General features: G+C 36.7%; 3 protein-coding genes across 7 annotated transcripts; 1 reads left to right on the plus strand and 2 right to left on the minus strand.

The window, feature by feature from the left end:
* Positions 1-63: 63 nt before the first annotated feature.
* LOC111007001 (calmodulin-binding protein 60 A) lies at positions 64-6317 on the minus strand. 2 transcript variants are annotated; one of them, XM_022279129.2, is made up of 8 exons: positions 6137-6317; positions 5805-5884; positions 4183-4249; positions 3113-3165; positions 2448-2947; positions 1596-1756; positions 1268-1474; positions 64-1173 (listed from the first exon to the last, which is right to left on the minus strand). In XM_022279129.2, the coding sequence occupies exons 2-8, from the start codon at positions 5807-5809 to the stop codon at positions 547-549; spliced, it is 1620 nt and encodes a 539-aa protein (XP_022134821.1). In that variant the 5' UTR covers positions 5810-5884; positions 6137-6317; the 3' UTR covers positions 64-546. The 2 variants fall into 2 exon arrangements, with proteins under 2 accessions (XP_022134821.1, XP_022134820.1); XM_022279128.2 differs by having other exon boundaries at positions 5805-6317.
* A 1599-nt stretch (positions 6318-7916) lies between these two features.
* LOC111007230 (Glycosyl hydrolase family 47 protein) lies at positions 7917-13027 on the minus strand. Of its 4 annotated transcripts, none has more exons than XM_088125958.1 (16): positions 12753-12891; positions 12267-12399; positions 12144-12186; positions 12006-12071; positions 11852-11913; positions 11684-11783; positions 11374-11556; positions 10585-10633; positions 10322-10501; positions 9844-9964; positions 9484-9565; positions 9315-9400; positions 9041-9141; positions 8715-8856; positions 8466-8616; positions 7917-8359 (listed from the first exon to the last, which is right to left on the minus strand). In XM_088125958.1, exons 3-16 carry the CDS (start codon positions 12159-12161, stop codon positions 8129-8131), a joined length of 1572 nt encoding a protein of 523 aa, XP_087982084.1. In that variant the 5' UTR covers positions 12162-12186; positions 12267-12399; positions 12753-12891; the 3' UTR covers positions 7917-8128. The 4 variants fall into 4 exon arrangements, with proteins under 4 accessions (XP_087982084.1, XP_022135213.1, XP_022135212.1 ...); XM_022279521.2 differs by lacking the exon at positions 12267-12399 and adding an exon at positions 12400-12451 and having other exon boundaries at positions 12753-12867; XM_022279520.2 differs by lacking the exon at positions 12267-12399 and having other exon boundaries at positions 12753-13027.
* Positions 13028-14841: 1814 nt separating this feature from the next.
* Positions 14842-16467, plus strand: LOC111007361 (peroxidase 41). Its single transcript, XM_088124857.1, has one exon. It carries the CDS (start codon positions 15223-15225, stop codon positions 16216-16218), a length of 996 nt encoding a protein of 331 aa, XP_087980983.1. The 5' UTR covers positions 14842-15222; the 3' UTR covers positions 16219-16467.
* The last annotated feature ends 3368 nt before the right edge of the window (positions 16468-19835 follow it).

Consider the following 19835-nt stretch of genomic DNA (forward strand, 5'->3'; position numbering starts at 1 on the left):
GTTTTCAACGTACTCTCACTACAGAGAAGTAATAGGTTCATGAGGTGGATCAGGGAAGACAACTGAGCACATAAAATGACCTCTTTAGTTCTTGCTTTTTTTTCTCTCTCAGCAGAGAGAAGATTATAAAGAGTCTACAGGCACTGAAAAGGAGGAAAAAGTGAATGCTCTCAAGACACCAAGTCCTTGAGAAGAAAATATATGCACTAGTACTTTAAAAACCTCCCATTCCTAATGCAAAAAAAGAGGCAGAAAGAGAGTTTATTTTGTACAGAGATGTATAAACATCTGCAAAAAAAAAGGAACCGAAGATAATCATCTTGGGCATCCTCATTCATGATCAACCATCAACCGAACCAGAGACTTTCTGAAAGTGTTGAAAATTGCTATATAATGTACACACTTAATCAGAGAGAAAATTCTTCTGGCTCAGAGACGTGCACAGCAAGCCAAGACACATGAAAAAACTGCACAGCCCCATCCATATGAAATAACAACACCCCCCTTGCATCTCTTCATAACCTGGACATTTTGGGTTTTCCAGTCTCAACCATAGTCCAATTTTTCCTTTCCCCGACCCTGTACGGTACTGTTGAATCTCTCGAATACGCGTTTATTTCTTCTAATAACAGATCTCATCAAAATGAACCATCTTAGCACACCATATATCTGAGTCCATCTAATTTGAGCACGCGACCACGATGAGGGGCCACCTTGAAGTGTAGCTTGTGTTTCTAAAATCGAGCTACATTGCACATCAGACTCTAAAACTTGGAGATGATCCACATCATAGAAAGATGAATTTAGTGGTTCGGAATCGCAGATCAGAGAAGAGTGAGCAAAATTTGGGGAACTTGGAATCTGGTCATATCTTACAACCATAGTATCGAAACCCTGCAAAGCATGATCATCCAAACCGCCAGCACTCCCGATGGAACCCATCGATGAAATAAGGTCAGAAGAATAGGCATTTGACGGTGTAAAATCAAAGCCACTAAATTTTGGAGAAGCCAAGTACTTGCCACCATAAGAATGGTCTTCCGCTGGTGAGCTTGGGGTGTAAAGGAAACTGACTGGTTGAGAAGAACCACCTACTAGAGAAGTTTCATCATCAATAGAGTCAACTTCTTCCCAATGCTCGTATGCGGAGATAACCAAGTTGTGAGCATCAACCTGAGTTCAGAATGAATGTACTAAATCAGCTAACAAAAATGTAGAGCAACTCAAGAGTATATATGTATATTTAGAGGTGACAGGAGATGAGTGCCTTTTCAGTTTCAGATAGCTTATCTATGGGAACGTACTGGTAATCTGAAAGTAGCCCCATCACTTGTCCAACAACATTAAAAACCACGCCGCTTTTCTGTTCCAAATCACGAGGTTTATACAAGTAAATCTTCCTATCGAGCACACATGTTTGTGCATGCTCAATTGTAGCATCCCACATTTTGGTAGACATACCAGGGCCAAGAATCTGTGTTTAAAACCAGAAAACAAAAGTATAGAAGTATGTATATGTATATAAAACAAGTCTACTAGAAAGTTAATGCTGCAAAAAAAAGTAGATAAACTATACGCAGGAGAAAGATATATACATTACGAAGCCTTGCAGGATATACATAAAGTTGAGTTAGGAAATCCTGCACCGTCTCAATGTTTTTATGGCTCAGGCGCTTATGAAAGGCTCCATCTTTACTAATTTTCTGCAATCTCCACACTTCGTCTTGCAGAGATGGAGGGTGGTGCTTCTTGTACACTGAACCAAATGGCAGGCGTCAAATTTTCTTTAATATGATGACAACCAAATACAAAATTACAAAAATAAATAGGCCTTCACAAGCCCAGGATGGGAGATAATATGTTGATACTGAATCCGAAAGTTCTGTTTTTAAATGATACACTTCCTCTATTAGTGTTAAAACACAAAGATACGTTAAAAGTGTTTTTCTACCAACGTTTACTGGTGTTTTCCAATTCTTCAAAAACACTCATCCATGAGATATACAAGTCATCACATCACAAGTTTCACATAATGGAAGCACCGAACTTTCAAATTATAATAGTTAAATAATAGTATCAAATATCAAGCTTCCAGTTAGCAATTTATAAGTTCAGTGACAACCTAATTCAATGTGAACAGGAAAAATAAAGGCCAACTAGAAACTTCTTAAGCCATCAGCCAAAAAAATAGGAAATAAAGAATTTTATTTGATGCAAACTTCATAATGATTATGTAGGGAACAAAATGTGGAGTGTAATTACTAAGGAATACCATATTGAAGTTTGACTTCAGCGTTTCCATTTTCTTCATAAGAAAGGAACCATGCCCAGAATAATTCAGTACATTCACCACACATCTAATATTTTGCAACAATCTACTTCAATATGAAAGTTTTCACTTTGGGAACCAATAAAATCAAATAACATTAACAAAACTAAGTACTCACATTCTCCACGGTGATCCCTGACCACAAATGATGCAGTCTTTGCTTCTAGAATTCTTGTTCCATCATTGCCGTCTACAATTCTTGCACCCAGCCTGAACCTACGACTTCTGGTCCAGCTTGAATTATCAGAGAAGGATATCTCACCTACCAAACCAATGCCATCTTTGAGATTCACAAATGTATCTCCTGTAAGAAGTGGTTTTTTTCCTTCCCTCTCTCTTACAATGTTATTCTTAAACCCCTCTATAGTGCAATTATTATCACCTCCGCCCTCAAAATCACCCTCGAGCACCACAATTTCCACTTTGGCTGAGGACTGAGGTCCAGCATCGACGATTTCCCCACTTAGTTTGTCAATCAAAGCCACCTTCAAGTTGGAACCATCTCTTCCTTCAATTCGAGCTCCAGTAAAAACCGGGAGAGACATATCAGCTGCAAACTTCAATTGAAAGCATTTCGGCCCGGAAGAATAGATTGCTTTCCCATCCTTTTCATCATTCCTTAACATAAATGCATGATATTTCATCAACAGCTCTAATAGACTGTCCATATATGGACACTTTTGGGTTTTGATCTAATTTCATCTCTTCTCTATTTTTTTTTTTTTTTCTGAAGGAGGATTTGACAATTCTTCAGCAATTGAACATAAAATCATCAATAATTACCTTTGCACATTGGTTACGTACTTCCTTAGTGCCAATTCAACCTCCTCCCTCACCTGACAGCACACAACTAGAAAGCTTACAACAAAGGCTAAAAGTTGTAGCATACAGTAGAGCAACATTAATGCATTTGTTAAAACATAAATATACTTTTTGATAGAATTAAAACGTACAAATACCAAACCAAATAAGAACTGTTATTGCAATCCCAATAATTAACTTCAAAATATCTGTTATGTCTTCCTTCAGTCTTTCCCATGAAGTAGCCATTTGTAGAGTCTACAGTACCAATCTAAATAGTTTTTGCTCCACCCTTATAACGAATGTGTTCGATATTCATAAACTGTAGGAGAATTAAGTGTATGATCCCGAAACTGAGTGCACAACCAGGCCAGAGGAAGAAATCAAATGATTCTTCTCCATGACCCCATTTACAAAATCAATATCAATGAAACAAGAAAAAATGAGAGAATAGGGTACCTAAAATTCTGATTCACTAATTTAAGATGATAAGTATAGGTTAATCAATCATGAAGGTTATACTTATCCCTCTTAGATCCTTGGTTTATGCCTTTCATAAAGCTCTTGTAGTTCTTTGGTCTTTCGACTTGGAAGGAAAATATTTTATCTTTCATTGTCACTGTTGTAGCATATTATGTTCAAAAGCTGACTCTATCTATTATTTAACTATTCATTGTTAACTTACTACGAGGCTCTAGGTCCAGTTACTTCATGACTTTTTACTTGAGTATGCTATTATTGTTTGGAGATTATGGTAACCGAAAGGTCAGAATTCAAGAACAAGAAAGAGAGGTTTTCCTCATCATATGCCTACGATACCCATTTCTAAAGCACTTAAACTTTTTCCTACTGTGCTTGTGGCTCCGTTAGAGGATTCATTGACAATATATTTTACAACAATTCATTTTTTATCCAAAAGAAATGGAAAAGGTCGTTAATGATTGGTAAGGGCTTGGACTTGTAGTCCAATTCAAAAAATTTCAACAGAAACAAAATATTTTTGATTGATTAAACGTTGCTATTAACATATTTCCTGGAGTGATCATGCTTACCACTTTACGAATGACTGGCTCCAATAACTGTTGCATTGATTGCAGTGACAACGCATCACGAACCACACTGTACATTATTAAGAAAAAGATCATCATAATAAGTTATTAGAACAAGCAAAAAGAACCTTTTAATAAAAACACATTGTATTTAATACAAGAGAGGGACATGCAAAGACTCCAAGAGGCTTTCTAAGAGCTGAAAAGCCACGACAAGCATCTGCTATGTGCTGGAAGGTCTTGAGGTTCCAACAACTAATAGGAAAGTTCTTGCCCTTCATCTAACTTACATAGGAGGGGTTCGAGGGAATAATAGAAAAAATTCCAAGTAAGATATCCTCTGGCTCCGACGGTTTGGACTACACTAGATATTTTTTTTTAATGAACAACTAAATTTCATTCAGATAAATGGAAGTACAAAAGCATAGGCCACCCCAAAAAATCCTGTAACAACAAGAGTTACCACAAAAAATAAATAAATAAATAAAGGGAGCAGCATGATTAAAATCTTACTTAGACCAAGCTAATGCCAAAAGTATCTAGAAACCATCCTTCGTTACAGAAGGTAGGATGGACAAGCACCTCTTCCACCATATGGAAGACATCTACTTAGAGCCAAGCTAATACCAAGAGTCTCTAGAAACCTACCCAATTTCCATAGAAAAGTGACATCTAGATAAGATATAATTCAAATTTTCTGAAGTCCTCTTATACAGAACGTATCTTAAGACTCAAAACTATTGACAAATATCTTTGGACAAAGTTCATGATGTTAGTCCATCCCAAAACAATCGATCAAGAAAAAAGTCCAACCTTTTTAGGAATTAGGGTCTATTCAGTGCTTGGCTGGGAGGAGAGAGGGGTAGAATGAGTAGTATAACAAGAAAATATTGATTCACAAGAGAACGGGCTTGATGTCTTGAGGGTCTATATATTGGAAGAGAAAACTTCTATCTAATAAGAGAGCGTGCAGACAAATCCACGGTTCCTGTTTAAAGAAGGGTCTCAAAAAATAAAAGTTGAGGAAATGGAAGGAGAATCACTAGTAAGAAATAAAACAGGCCAAAAAAATGCTTCGTAACTAGTAATAGGGAGTCCAACCTATTACCCATTTCTTATATCTCACCCAAGATCATACCTGATAGCTTCTCCAAGCCTACTCTGTTCTTGAGGGGAATCTCAAAAAAACTCAATTGCACACACCCAAATAAGCATGAGGGGAAACTCCCTTTAGGCTCACTCTCGTTGTGATGCCCTACATCAATGCATCATTTCACTCTCCCTAGAAAAATCCCTATGGTTCACCCAAAAAAGACGTATGAATCCTCTAGCCCTTGTACCACTTCATGTAGCATACATACAAACATTTCTCCCAAAAATTCAATTATACAATGAAGCCAGATCGCTCAACATTCCTACTTCCAGCCCTAACCTTCCAGCAAATGGAACTCAGATTCAAAACATAAATTACCATTGCCAACGCAAGGAGAAATGACACTGAAACCCCATGATCTACTCGAGAACTCCCATATGCACTATTCTACGAGAACAACTCCATATAGAGGTAAAATTAAGAAAACCCAAGAGAAGTAAAAGAGAAAGAAAGCAGAGTATGGTTGAGGTACCTCATCAAACTAAACTTCCTACGCTTATCATCGGGATTGTCACCATCAGCCGGAGCATCTCCATCATCCGGGTTTCTCTTCTGCGACAACATGGGAGACGACGAGACATACAGACACAGGACGATGCAGTGGTATTGGTGAAGATTGCAATAAACTAAAAAGACCAACATGCGGCGCGAGAGGCAAGAAGAAATTTTACAAATATATTCAAAACAAAGACCAAAAATTAATAGCGATCGACAAAAGAAAAAACAAACAAAACCAAAACCAAAACCAATCCGATCCACCCTGCTGCTAGTGCTAGCCTTCGTCTAAACTCGGCTGAAACTCACTCGTATTCGCCATTTCGTGGCTGAAAACTCAGTGGGTGGGTCTGTAGAAGAAGAAAGCTTTGAAGTCGCGGAGAGGAGGAGCGAGTATACGGCGGAAGAGTAGCAGAAGAGAGAAATTTTCCATTGGGGACGAAGGCGAAGGCGAAGGCGAAGGCAGTGGGTGTGTCAGTCAGAGAAAGAGAGAGCGTGTGGGTGGCGGAGTGGCCCTGTGAAAGCGCGTTGAGCGGAGGCTGACGTCAGCATTAGGTGGGCCCCACGGTCGAAATTGGATACCCTTCACACGTCTTCCTGCCTCGCCTCCGTAATATCACTTTCCTCAACCAGATTTACGTTTACCAGACCATTATGGCCCAATTGGGCCCATTTACACCTTTTTTTTCTTCTTTTTCTTTCTTCTTTTTGCTTTTATAAGGTTCAAATCGTCCCTTTCAACTTTCAAATTTGATGAAGATCCAATATTTTGGTCGTAGATATAATGTATTTATTAAAGTTTTTATCCCATTTTAAAATATCAAATTTAGAATTTGGAAACACTGCAAATATAAAAATATTCTTTTCATAATTTTGTTCGAATCACATAACCAAAATTGGGATTTAAACCTTCTTTTATTATTGTTATTATTATTTTCACTGTAAATGCTATAACAATTTATAAAATTCAAAGATTGTTTTTCATAATTTTAGTTTTGCGTTTTACATATTTTCCTCCTTTTTAGAATGCTTTCTCTATTTTTTAGTGCATCTTACGTAAAATCCACATCGGATGGATAGGCCAATTTAATTATTTCAAAATTAATAAAACTTGTACCAATGAACCTCCATTTTCTTTTTTAATATTACTTTTGAATGACTTTTAAAAGTAGTATTTTACCTTTTTTTTCCCCCAAAATGTACTACTTAAATACTTTTTCTCGAAACATTGTTTTTGTGATTTTAAATTTATTTTAACAATTAACGAAACATCATAAAGTTACTATAAAGTTTTTTAATTAACTAGAATCACTTTTTGCCTCACTTTTCTACACCTCTGTTTTAAGTTTTGTAGGTAACATAATTCAAATTAGGTAAATAGCTATATTTATAAGAATGAAAATTATTGTAATATTATTGTGAGCATTTAAATATTAATTACCAAAATCAATAGTCAAACGTGAGGGCAACGTAATAATGAACCCAAGTACTTGAGGGACCTTTGTAAAAATAAAAAATAAAAATAATTAAAAAAAAAGGTTGTTAAAGCCTCATTTCCACGAATCTTCCTTTGTACTTTCAACCTGACATCACTTGTAACAAATCTTTAAGACTTCGAATAAAAGCCAAATTGGCTTCACTGCCAGGCTTTTTCTTTTTTTTTTTATTCTTAATTTTTCAAAATTGCGACTTACATTTGAAATCCAAGTCCTATAATAGGAGCTCCTTGCATGGATTGAGCAGCCCCATATCCTAACCCCTGCACCATTTTAGGAGGACATTTCCTTGGGCACATTCCTGTTCAGATCTTCTAATATTGTGTCAATTTAGTTCATATCTAATAAATTTATACATAAACTTTGTTTGTTTAACATTTACGCCGTTAAATACTTTAACCTGCTGAAAATTAGCTCATCACATAATCCTTAAATAATACAAACAATGTGACACGTAGGCTATAGAGTTGACAAGGGAAACCTATGAGACACACTCATTACCAACTTTTTTCAAACTAAGAGACCACCGCTCAAAAACCTATTAGAAGTTTTTGAAGGTACAAAGATGTATCAAGTATCTGACAGAGTAAAAGTTATGAGGATAGAGTCTATATATTTTAGCAACTACTTTCAATAATCTCTCTTTCTGTGGGTGCAAAATAGATTCTCCCATAGACCAAAGCAATTTTTTTTACAAGGCATGAGAGCAATCGAATAGTGTTTGCTTGGTTGGGATTTTACGCCACAACCAAGCAAGAGGAACCAAGTTTGAAACCTTATTCAAAATAGTTATCATTGGTGTGTGTTATATGTGCAACCACAAACCACAATACCCAGATGTGCTACACGATCGCCGTCTGCAAGTAGTTGAATCGACTCCGCATTCTTCGTCGCTAAAACACCTGTGATCTGCTCGAGCATCAAGGATATGGCAAGCACTCTCAATTGGTTGGCCGCCATCTCCCGCCGTGTTCAGTGAGGAGGCCGGGCAGACTTGTAGAGACATTGCACTCAACCTTCTGGATGAGTTTTCACCCTGCAGAATGAATGCATTTCATGCCCCAATCCATTTCACATTTTAGCAGTGGCTCCCTGTTATGGAGGGGTAAGTAAATTTCAGGACTAGACAGTGGGAGAAATACCTTGATGGATGTCCCGTTAGCGAGACCATACACCTCCGGAAGTCGTTCGTGCCAAGAACTTAAAACTGGCAGAGGATGACCCTCTGTAGTGAAGATGTAATTTTGGTCGACCAGAAATGAGTCATCAAATAAAAGATATAAATATTTGCACCTATATAAAGAGGAAGACATTATTTTAGTGTGATGACCATGGTGGTTTTGTAGATTACAGAATTCAGAGAAAGAGAAAGAGAGAGACAGAGTTCTTACGTTTCAGAGAGGAAGAAACTATGTTGATGATCTTCCAACTGCATAGTTGTAACATCTCTGACACTTGCAAATCCTCCTTCAACTTTAGTGTACAAGACAAGGGACTTCATGATTGATTCACCCACTTCAAAATACCATGGATCTGTAATGCCAAAAGAAATGGTTTTTTGAGGAATAGCATGGAAAGAATGCCAGTAGCATACAGCGAGATGCATCATACAAGAACCAATTAGACAGCCAGACGGCATGAATCTGAAATGTTGATAAAAGTTTCTTTTTAGTTTTTATGATTTCAGAAATTCCATGTAACAAGAATCCAAGCAAACCTTTGGTTGCTTGATATAAGTAAAAAGTTGACTCTGCCAATTCTGGGCGAAGAGGATAATACTTTTCTGTAGGATGCAGCATTTGATGGTCAAGTAAATACCTGAACAATTTTAAATCAAACAGTCGGAAATTAAACGTTGTCATGGAAAAATACTGGAACTCAATAATTGAAACAAGACAATAAACAAAAGAAAATGAGATCGAACAACAAAATTTCTATGTTCTTGTCAAAACACTGGGTAGCTTATATAGATAGATTTGGAAGCAGCGTGCCTTTCCGGTAGAACTCCATATTTCTCCCATACATAAAAAAACTCACGGTGTGATGAATTAGCTGCCGGAATATCCCCAACAAGAACCTACAAACAGTGAGTCAAGAACAAACAGTCATTATTTGAGTAAAGTATCATTTACTAAAACTTAAAAGGCGGTAGTAACTAGCCTGTAGGCCTGGCCAAAATGCTTGAAGGCTTGTAAGCTGCCAATAGGTTGCTCTCCCCGTTCTCATATCAGCTTCATGATACCTATACTACCAAACAATTTCAAGTAAGCCGCCCAAATTAAGATAATAGATATTTGTATATAATCCTTTTGTTTTTAGTTTTCATCGTTGAAAAATCTATTTGGAGAAAAAAAAATGGTACGTGTTTCCATTTACCTTATCACAACTCTTGAAGCAATGTACATTGAAGATTACTATTTGTTATATAGTATATAAACAGTTAAAAAATTAATAAAATTTTATATCATTTAAGAAAATGTGTTAGTATTTAAATATTCATCAAAATAGTTTACACGCTACCATGGACCATGTCTGAAATATTTCTGCACAGCAAGGTAAGCAGTGTGGAACATTCTCCAGAATTCTTCTTTTCCAAAAAGTACATGAGCTTTAAATAGATATTCATAGAATGAATCAACCCCTTGAAGAAACCACAAGAATCCAACATCAGAAATACGGTTTTTCCTCTTCCAAGATATAATTATATATAATTATAATCCAGCAAACCCAATTTTCCTCTTCCAAGAGAATTATATATAATTCTAACCCAGCAAACCCAAATTTTCCTCTTCCATCAGACAATTATATATAACTCTAACCCAGAAAACCCAATTGTATAAAACAGGTTTTCTCTGTTGGACGTTGAGTTAATATTTCAAGAGTGCGGATGCACCCTATAGGAGATGAGTGGAAAACATAAAATCAGTAATAATGAAGATATATTAATATCTACTGAACCATATAAAAATCTGTATCGTCAGCAACAGATACAACTTACCAGCTCCAATTCCAGATGAGAACTCAATCCATTCGCCTGTTTCCACATCCAGTGTAGTTCCAAGTAAATTCAATGAACTGCGCATGCTCCACAACTTACGAAGAGCACGCAAAGCAGCAGATTCAAACCTGGGATCACCAGTCAAACGCGATAATGCTCCCATTTCAAGAATTAGGGAACCTATATCCAGAAAATAGTTGATCTATTTCAGACCATAAATTTTCGTGTATACTTATATTAACCATAAAAGATAAGACCCTTACCACACCCAGAAGTACTTGTTTCAGTAGTCTCATTCTCCATTACTCCATGCTGCCCACAGAATTTTGGATTGGTGCGGAGTCATATACTCCTCTTTAGAGGAAGAAAAGAAAACATGACCCAAAAAACCATATTCATATATTCTAAAACTGAAAAGCAAATTTCTGAAAATATCTATGGAACTACTAAGCATACCAATCTACTGAATAAAGCGAGCATAAGCTGCATCAGGAATATCATTCACATAGCTAGGTTTGAGCTCAATTTTAGATCATTTAATGAATAAACAACAAATGGCCACAATATTGCATGAGAAGAAATTGGATTACATTTCGACCCCCCGCGGCAAAGGAAATAAAACCCACGGAGGAGAAGAAAATAAAAAGGAATAAAGCAAAGCAAGATTTGGCTTGTTGGATGCTAAATTTATTTGGCAAACCTACCGAGATTCACCTTTTCTCATTATGATCATTTAGGAGCCCATACAAAGAAAATTGTTCAATATACAAACAGCAGAAATGATATTTGGCATCAGCTACATATCTCAATTCTCTACTCCTGCAAGATTAACTTGATAAAAACGGGAGCCAATGAGCTAGCTCGGCGGTAATTGATACCTATCTCTGAATAATAGGTCATGAGTTTGAATCCCTTCATTCCCATTTGTTGTAATAAAATGGACAGGAGCCAACAAATACAAAATCTCATGTAGGATCATATAGCATGGTATTTAATCTATCAGAAAATTTAAATTCAATAACACTTTGACTTAAGCAGACAATGGGTATTACCTTGAGGTTAATCCACGCATATGGCAACCCTGTGGGGGTATTAAATGCGGGTAGCAAGCGATTCCCTAAATCTTCAGCCAAAACTAGTAGTTGATTCTTATAATTTTGCCTAGCCAATCGGTTTGTGGAATCAGTTGCAAGAACATGGGCAGAAACAAGTCCTCCAAGAACTCTTATGTTGCACTACAAAATTGTGATCAAGAGTAAAAAGGCATATATTGCTCCATACACAAAATTTTAACTCTTTCTTAGCACAGAGATGCAAGCCAACCAAATTCATCTTTTTGGGGATATTTAAGGACTTGGGTACCTCAAATAGATTAATCCGTGCATCAACATCAAAATGTAAATTTTCAGATAGCCAAAGCACCGCCTTTTGAAATTCAGTGTTGTTACCTAAAATCACGAGACTGAAAAGGGGTCATAAATTATTAAACTGACGACTAACAACCATAAAAACTCAGGCAGTATATTATACCTAGACAATGATTCAATGAGTGTAAGAGCAGATCCATTATAATTTTGCGGTAGGTGTTCCAGCTGAAATTGGAAAAAGTACACAGTTAATGCACTCCCCTGCAGCCAATCACCACTTCTACAGCCATAGTAAACATTATATTGATATTGATCACCTTGAGATTACCAAGCTCACTGAGGGAGTCAGTGAAGGTCTTCGTAAGAGGTTTTAGCTCATCATGCTGGAAGAAATACGACAGTCAATAGGTTTCTACATAACCAGAGCATATGAATCCGTAACTAAGAGTACTTACCGGAAATGCATATGTCATATAGTTGTCGTAGGCATGGTAGAACCTGAAAGCATAGAACAGTTTGTTACAGAACTAAAAACTAAGAACATAAAAACAACTTTCCAAGAAAATCCTACAGCTTACGAAATTGTATTTGAAAATTCATTTGTGTTTATTAAGACTTTCAAATTTTAGTGCATTGGATGTTTCGAAAAGCCAAAAGTAGGTCCAAACAGCAGTTCAAACAGGCCATAAGAGCTCGTGTCGCCTCCTTTACCTGTCCCAACAATAGCATCACTATTCACTCCACCGTATCCAAGTTCAACGTTCTAAAAAAAACGACTAAATGTAAATACCAATGATCAGCAACCAATTTTAGAAAAACCATGACTAAGTCATAAGAAACTAAACAAAAAACGAGGTTCTCCAGAAAGACTCCATAGTGAAAATTTCCATAGAATCAGACGAATTATCTCCTATTCCACTAGAACACTAGAGTTGTTCGACACAATACCGATCCGCAGAACGATAATGAAGTCAGAACCACACCCAATAAACCGAAAAGAATAACGAAGCCACTGCAAATTAAATTAGAAATGCGAATGAAGATTATGAAGACAATAGGCTCACATCCGGCGGACTTTTTCCCTCATACGCATTCTCTTGGCAGTCCAGTAGTTGTCGGAGGTGGAAGGACCGAAGAGGGCGGAGAAGATGAAGAAGAGCAGAAGAATCCATGTCGCAGACCTGCAAGGCAACATTTATGGAGTCTATGGACTGGATAAGAGCTCCGCCAGAAGAATCGAATCGAATCGAATTGGGGTATAGAATCAATGCCGATGTGGATCTAAAACGAATTACAGCTCCAATCAAGACGCCAATAGAGATTTCGTTGTTGCGGATTTAATATTTTGATTAATTAATATACTTTATGGAGGAAGGGAGAAAAAAAAAACCTTCCTGTTTAGTTAACCGTATGATATATTGAAAGGGGAAAAAACAATAGGATAATCCACACGGGATATAAAATTAATATATGAAATTTATAGTTTTTTTTTCCCTAAAATTGGTTGCTGATCATTGTTTTAATTTGGCAAAGTAGTATCATTTGGCTTTTTTCTTTTTAGTTTAATAATTGTGGGTGAAATTCAACCACTTATTTTTAAGATAATAATATGTGCATGGTCTTGATTTCATCTTTTCTGTCTGCTAGCTACTGCAATTTTATTTTTTCATATTCGTGCTTTGATATTAACCATGTTAATATGACAAATGTATTACTTTTAATACAACAAGAGTGAAGACTATGTATAATATATATATGCATGTGCTAAATATAAATACCTCTTCAATATTTTATTAAAGTTTAAATTTCATCCGACTATATATTGAGTTTTTTATGATCTAAGAAATAAGAATGACAAATTGGAAAACAATATTTTTTTTTCCATGGTGAAAGAGTCATTTGTAGTCTGTTAAGTTGTTATATGTTAAGATAAAACGAGTAAGTTCCTGTTTTTTTATTTTTTAAGTTCGGTAATATATACGTAGAGGATTCAACACATGACATTTTGATCGATAATATAAATTTTAACTAGTCGAACTATGTTCGAATTTGTTTGGATGAAAAATAATACATCTACTCTATTAAATTGAATGTGGGATGTTTCAAACTAGGTTAATAAACTATATCTTATGATCTTGTATTTATTTATTTTCTTTTGAAACAGACAAAGGCAGATTAATTGGGTTTCTGTGAGCTAAGAACTTGCTTTGTTGATGATATATTTATGACTTCCACACTGTCCCTCCATGACTTAGAACTCCCAATTTGATGGTAATTATCTAATTCAAAGCTTTATGATCTTGTATTATTAATACTTTAATGTCTTGTCATGTCACGTCGTATCATTTTACTGCAAAAATAAATAAATAAAAGGACACAGTTGAAAAAAAAGGGACTATTCTGGATTAGGAAAGATGAGCTGAGTTTGCCATTTGATAACACGTTGTTTATGCAAAAGTGTGACAAGGTATGACCTTGTTAAGTTCGAACTCGAAAGCTTGTCGACTCTATACGTTGTAGTGCAATATGTACAAGAGAGCCAACTCTCCGACGCTCAAGTAAGTAAACAGATCGGATTCAATAGTAGGTTCGAGGAGAAATTCGATATAGAAATGAGGTCCCTATTTATAGGTACGAGATTCGACAAATCTCACGATCCGCGGTTATTTTTGTCGGATAGCAAGTCGAACTTGTCAGTTTCGACAGATTGATTATGAGTAGATCGAACCGTTGAGATAAATTGAATTTAATGAGAAATGACTAAGTGTTCCACCTCATAAGGTTTGAGGTGGACCTGCTCGAAATTTGTGCTCACGTGGGTATATCAATGTCATCCACATGGCATGGTGATTTTCCCCCAAAACACATATTATCTGTAATTTGACGTTTTAGAAAATTATGTTTGTCTTTTAAATTTCATTGTTAAAATTTTCACTTCTCTTCAAACATATTTAATTATTAGATAGATTTAGAAAACAAAAACAAAAACTATTACGCTTGTCATAAGAACATTTATAAAAACCATACAACAAAGTTTGTAACAACTTTTTGAAATAATTAAAAGTTAAGATTGGTTAAAACGTTTTAGAGTGTAAAGGCCAAATAAATAAAATCATATCGTCAAAAACTATATATAATCATAAAAATAATTAACTCGTTCATTGTTTTTTGTTTTTTTGATCACCAACTCGTTCATTTAAATTTTTATATATAGACACTATTTTTTGAGCGGAAAATACGCAGTCAACAAAAATCTTCTGGCAAGCAATTTTATGGAGTCATCCATGGAAGTCGGAACTGCAAAAATTTGAGAGACCATAACCAGCTTCCGCCATAACCGATCCCCTAAAAGCTCTCCCATCCACTGCCCCACCCTCCATCTCCACTCCTATTTCAAGCCCCCCTTCTCCATCCTCCCAATCCACCCATTGCTTCCTTCTCACATTCACAGTCACACAGTCACCGCCTTCCTTCCATTGTTCCACATATATCCAGAGGAAGCAGGTTTTCCCCCAACCTTCTTCCTCTTCCGCCATGGCTCTCTCCTCTCCCGCCGCTTTCCTTTTTGTTCTCTTCGCCCTATCCGTCCCATTCTCCGTCGAATCCACCCTTTCTCTCGATTACTACCAGGCCACTTGCCCCAATTTTGCCACCATCGTTCGCGAGACCGTCAGTCTCAAGCAGGGCGCCAGTCCCGCCACTGCCGCCGCTACTCTCCGCCTCTTCCTTCACGATTGTATGGTTGGAGGTTGCGATGCCTCTGTTCTTGTTGCCTCCAATTCCTTCAATCACGCCGAGCGCGATTCCGATATCAACCTCTCTCTGCCTGGCGACGCCTTCGATGTCGTCACTCGAGCGAAGATCACATTGGAGCTCTCCTGCCCCGGGATCGTGTCCTGCTCCGACGTATTGGCACAGGCGACGCGAGATCTGGTCACGCTCGTAGGCGGACCGTCGTATGAGGTTCTATTAGGGCGAAAAGACAGCCTCGTCTCGAAATCCTCTGCCGTGGAAGGGAATGTTCCAAGGGCGAATCAAACGGTTGACGAGATGATCAAGCTATTCGCGGCGAAAGGCTTCTCGGTTCAGGAAATGGTGGCGCTATCCGGCGGACGCACGATCGGATTCTCGAACTGCAAGGAGTTCAGCGACCGGCTCTTCAATTTCAGCAAGACGACGCCGACGGATCCGGAGATCCATCCGAAATTGGCCGAAGCGCTGAAGAAGACCTGCGCCGATTACCAGAAGAATCCGGGAATGTCAGCGTTCAGCGACGCGACGACGCCGGGAAAGTTCGACAACATGTACTACCGGAATCTGCTGAGAGGAATGGGGCTTCTGGCCTCCGATCAGGCGCTGGCGAAGGATCCGAGGACGAAGAAGTTCGTGGAGCTGTACGCCGGAGACGAGGCGGCGTTCTTCAGGGACTTCTCGCAAGCCATGGAGAAGCTGAGCGTTCTTGAGATTAAAGCTGAAGGGAAAGGAGAAGTGAGGAGAAGATGCGATGTGTTCAATTCAATCAGCGCTTGATTGAAAGAAAACAAATAAATAAAAAGATTTTTCGGACTGTAATGGCAATGGCATGACACATCTCCATAAATGATTATTATTCTTTTTATAAAATTGATCGGTTGATTTTTTTTAATTCGTAGAGGGGATTTTGTTGGCCCTTTTGTTTTTGTTTTTGTGAACTCGCTGTTAAGACTTGAGAAAGGGTGAGTTTTCACTGGTGGAACAGAATTTGAGAGGAGGAAGAATTAATAAATATATGTTTTTGTACTTTATTTGGTATTTTAATGGAGTGAAATTTCCTTTTTTTATTGCATGAAACTTAGAGAAGTTGGTCACATCACAAGGAATGATTTTTTTCTTTCTCTAAATTCAATATTATAGGTAAATGGTTTTGAGAATTTAAATAAAGTGAACTGTAATTGCAACTTTAGGAAAAAATGTTTACATTTCAATTTTTTTGTATATAAAAATGTTTACTTTTATAATATATGGTTTTCTTCTCATATTGGAGACTAATTCTGCATTTTTGAATCGCGAGTTTAAAGATTTGAGGTTAATGATCTTTATCCATACTTAAAAACAAAAATTTGTTTTTTTAATCAGTATTTAAATCTATAATTTAACTAAAATAAAATTATTTAAATTATTATTTATATACCATGTTTTCTTTCACACACACTCTCTCTCTCTTCTCCTCTTTCACTGTGATTGTTTTGTTTTGGTTTTTTGTCACTAAAATTTAGAAGCCATATGAAATAAATGATTTTTTCGGTGCATATATGAAGAGAAACTATTTTTTAGATCATGTGTTATCTCAACTAATTCTTGAATTTATATAATATATATATTCAGATAGGCATATATAAATGAATAGATTATCCAAATTTGTGTAATTTGTACGACGAATTGTATAAAAAATTAATAGGGTAAAATATATGCTGACATAATAGAATGCTACCTGACGGTTAGAATGCGGATAATAATTAGATTTGATGACGTGGCAATTTTGCTAATTAAGCTTTTATGAATGTCATTTAATTATCAGCTAATTAATTACTAATGGCTGTGGAAGCATAGTAGAATAATATTGGTGAGTAATTTCACAAAATGGGGGGTGAAAATCATATAGTAGAAGATGCTCTAAATGGCAATTATTGACTAATATCGGCATAATGTAAGAGAGAGAGAAGATTTTGAAAATAATATCTTTACTTGGCATGATGTGAATATTTTTTTTTTTTTTTTTTTTTTTTACAATGCATGATGTGAATTAGGTCTATGTCTACCGCAGAAAAGAAAATGATATATTTGTTTATTTATATTTAATTTTTATATATGTGAAGCCATGCTTTGTTATGATTAAAAATTATTTATTTAAAATTTATTCCCATCATTTTATTAAAGCTAATTATATACTGATTATTGTGGCTACATTCTCTCATATATAAGTCATGTACTTGTAAAAAAACAAATACAACCAATAGTATTTGTACTTTGAAACAACATTAAACCCTAATATTACCAACATTAATATAATTTAATGATTAAGATATTAAAAATTACTTCATAATGTCAAATATTCAAATCTATATCCGACAATTACAAAATAATGTTTTATCCTTCAGAGAAAAAAACTCTAAAACTCTAATAATTCATATCTACTTTTCCCTCCAAACAATGTTTTCAAATTAACTAGTAAGCATATAATAATTGTCGACCTATTTCAGACTTGGGTTAGAGGAAAACAACACAAACCAAGTGGGAAGTGTAGTCATGCACATAGCATGGCCATAGCACGACCATGACCATGCACGTGTAAGACAGACCATATAGCGACTTTGTGCAACCCTTGCGTGACCAAATACATTCATCAACAATGCACTTAACTACCATATCTCCTATAAATAGAAAGGGCTCTTAACCTTTTAATGTACCTCATTTCCTCTTAAGTCACTTTTTACTTATCTTCTCTCAAGTTCGTATATTGACTTGGAGTGTGGAAGGCTGGCACCATACTGACATACATTCTCTTTTTACAGGTCGCTTTCGCCTCAACTTCCAAAATCAAGATCTCGTGGAGACTATCAACTTCTTTGATCTTCCAAACAACAAGATCTCGTCATTCCTCTGTACACAATCGGGTCACGACTTCTCCTAGCTAGACTAAACCTCTCCTTGATCACTTGGTGATCGATCCACGCAGGCTTGTTTGGTTCGAGTAATTCAGACCTCCAATCCAACCAGGTTCCCAAAAATTGCGTCAACAATAATGATAATAAAACTTCGTGAGAGAAATTTTTTATTTATAATTTTTGTAATCTAAAATAAATTAAGAGGGTCAGGAACCACCAGTAAATGGTGGTGTAGTGGGCTTGTGGTCGAATGAGAGTATCCCTCCCCAATACAAGCCCCACACGACGTGTGGCTGGAGAGAGTTTTGATCATAAAGAACCTTTGGTATAGGCCACGTGGCGTGGTTATAAAAAATGAATTAAGAGGGGCGGCGTTCCTGATTAAGGACTAGGGGGTGTTCAAGGAACCCGACAACCTGACGAACCCAACCCAACCCTTGGATTGGGTTGAATCTAACATTGGGTTGGGCTGGATTGGAAAAATCCCAACCCGACCGAGTTTGGTCGGGTCTTGGGTTGACCGATGAAAATCTCGGGTCAACCCGACCCGACCCGATATTATGTTTGATTCTCTCTCTTTTCTAACATTTTCAATTTCATCTTCCTTTCCCTCATCTCTCTATAATAAGCTGTAAGCTTTGGATAATGTAAAATTTTAAAATTTGTATTAAATTAAGACTTACATGTTGGTTTAAATTAGGATTTGAATTTGTGCTTAGATTTTGATTTTTCAATGCTTTTTTGGTCCATGTTATAAACAAAACAAAAATTAATTAATTAATTAATTAATTAAAAAAAAAGAACCCGACAACCCAATCCGATGCAACCCGAATTTATTGGGTTGGGTTGACCATCATTTTATGGTTCCTACAAATTTCCAACCCAAATCTCAAAAATACCCCAATCCGAGCCAACCCGACCAGTGAATAACATCCCTATCAAGGACGATAAGAAAGAAAATTGTGTTGCATAGGAGATTGGGAATGGGAGAAGGCTTAACAACTGTAAAGTTTCATGATAATTCTTCCCATTAGAGAAGAGAGAGAGAGTCTCTCTCTCTCTTTCCCCTAGAGAGAGAGAGAGAGAGAGAGAGAGAGGCAGCTGGTGCTCGATCGGTGAAGCCAACTTTCAACAATAGCAATCATCATGCCTCCTCTCTCTCTCTCTCTCTCTCTCTCTCTTCTACCATGATTAATTCCTGCTCCTTCTTCTTCATCTCTCCAGATCCTCCGCCGCTCCCTTTCTTCCATCTCCTCTCTCACGAATCACGATCTCCGGCGAAACCCTAAAAAACAAAAGCCCTAGGGGCCGTTTCTGGAGATTTTTCAAAATCAGCCGAGCGCTGGTCGATCGTCGATCGATGAATCTGTCGACTGCTCTTGGGGAATCAAGCTTCACGGTCCGATCCCATTCTTCACACATGCATCCACTCAAGTAAAAATTAAATCCCTATCTAATTTCTTTCTTTCATTTCTGTCAAACGTTTTGTTTTTCGATTTCATC

Source organism: Momordica charantia (assembly GCF_013281855.1).
Source record: "Momordica charantia cultivar OHB3-1 chromosome 6 unlocalized genomic scaffold, Mcharantia_2.0 BLBB01000006.1, whole genome shotgun sequence".
Classification (NCBI taxonomy): Eukaryota; Viridiplantae; Streptophyta; class Magnoliopsida; order Cucurbitales; family Cucurbitaceae; genus Momordica; species Momordica charantia.

Excerpts from the sequence above, each read along its gene's own strand:
- LOC111007361 (XM_088124857.1), top strand. The coding sequence starts at position 15,223 with ATGGCTCTCTCCTCTCCCGCCGCTTTCCTTTTTGTTCTCTTCGCCCTA.
- LOC111007001 (XM_022279128.2), bottom strand. The coding sequence starts at position 5,974 with ATGTTGGTCTTTTTAGTTTATTGCAATCTTCACCAATACCACTGCATC. Across the intron at positions 3,166-4,182 it reads AGCCAGTCATTCGTAAAGTG|GTGAGGGAGGAGGTTGAATT; the intron begins GTAAGCATGATC and ends GTGTGCTGTCAG. Across the intron at positions 1,174-1,267 it reads AGCTATCTGAAACTGAAAAG|GTTGATGCTCACAACTTGGT; the intron begins GCACTCATCTCC and ends TTCTGAACTCAG.
- LOC111007230 (XM_022279520.2), bottom strand. The coding sequence starts at position 12,883 with ATGTTGCCTTGCAGGTCTGCGACATGGATTCTTCTGCTCTTCTTCATC. Across the intron at positions 12,187-12,752 it reads AGGGAAAAAGTCCGCCGGAT|GTTCTACCATGCCTACGACA; the intron begins GTGAGCCTATTG and ends CTATGCTTTCAG. Across the intron at positions 9,401-9,483 it reads CATTTTGGCCAGGCCTACAG|GTTCTTGTTGGGGATATTCC; the intron begins GCTAGTTACTAC and ends CACTGTTTGTAG.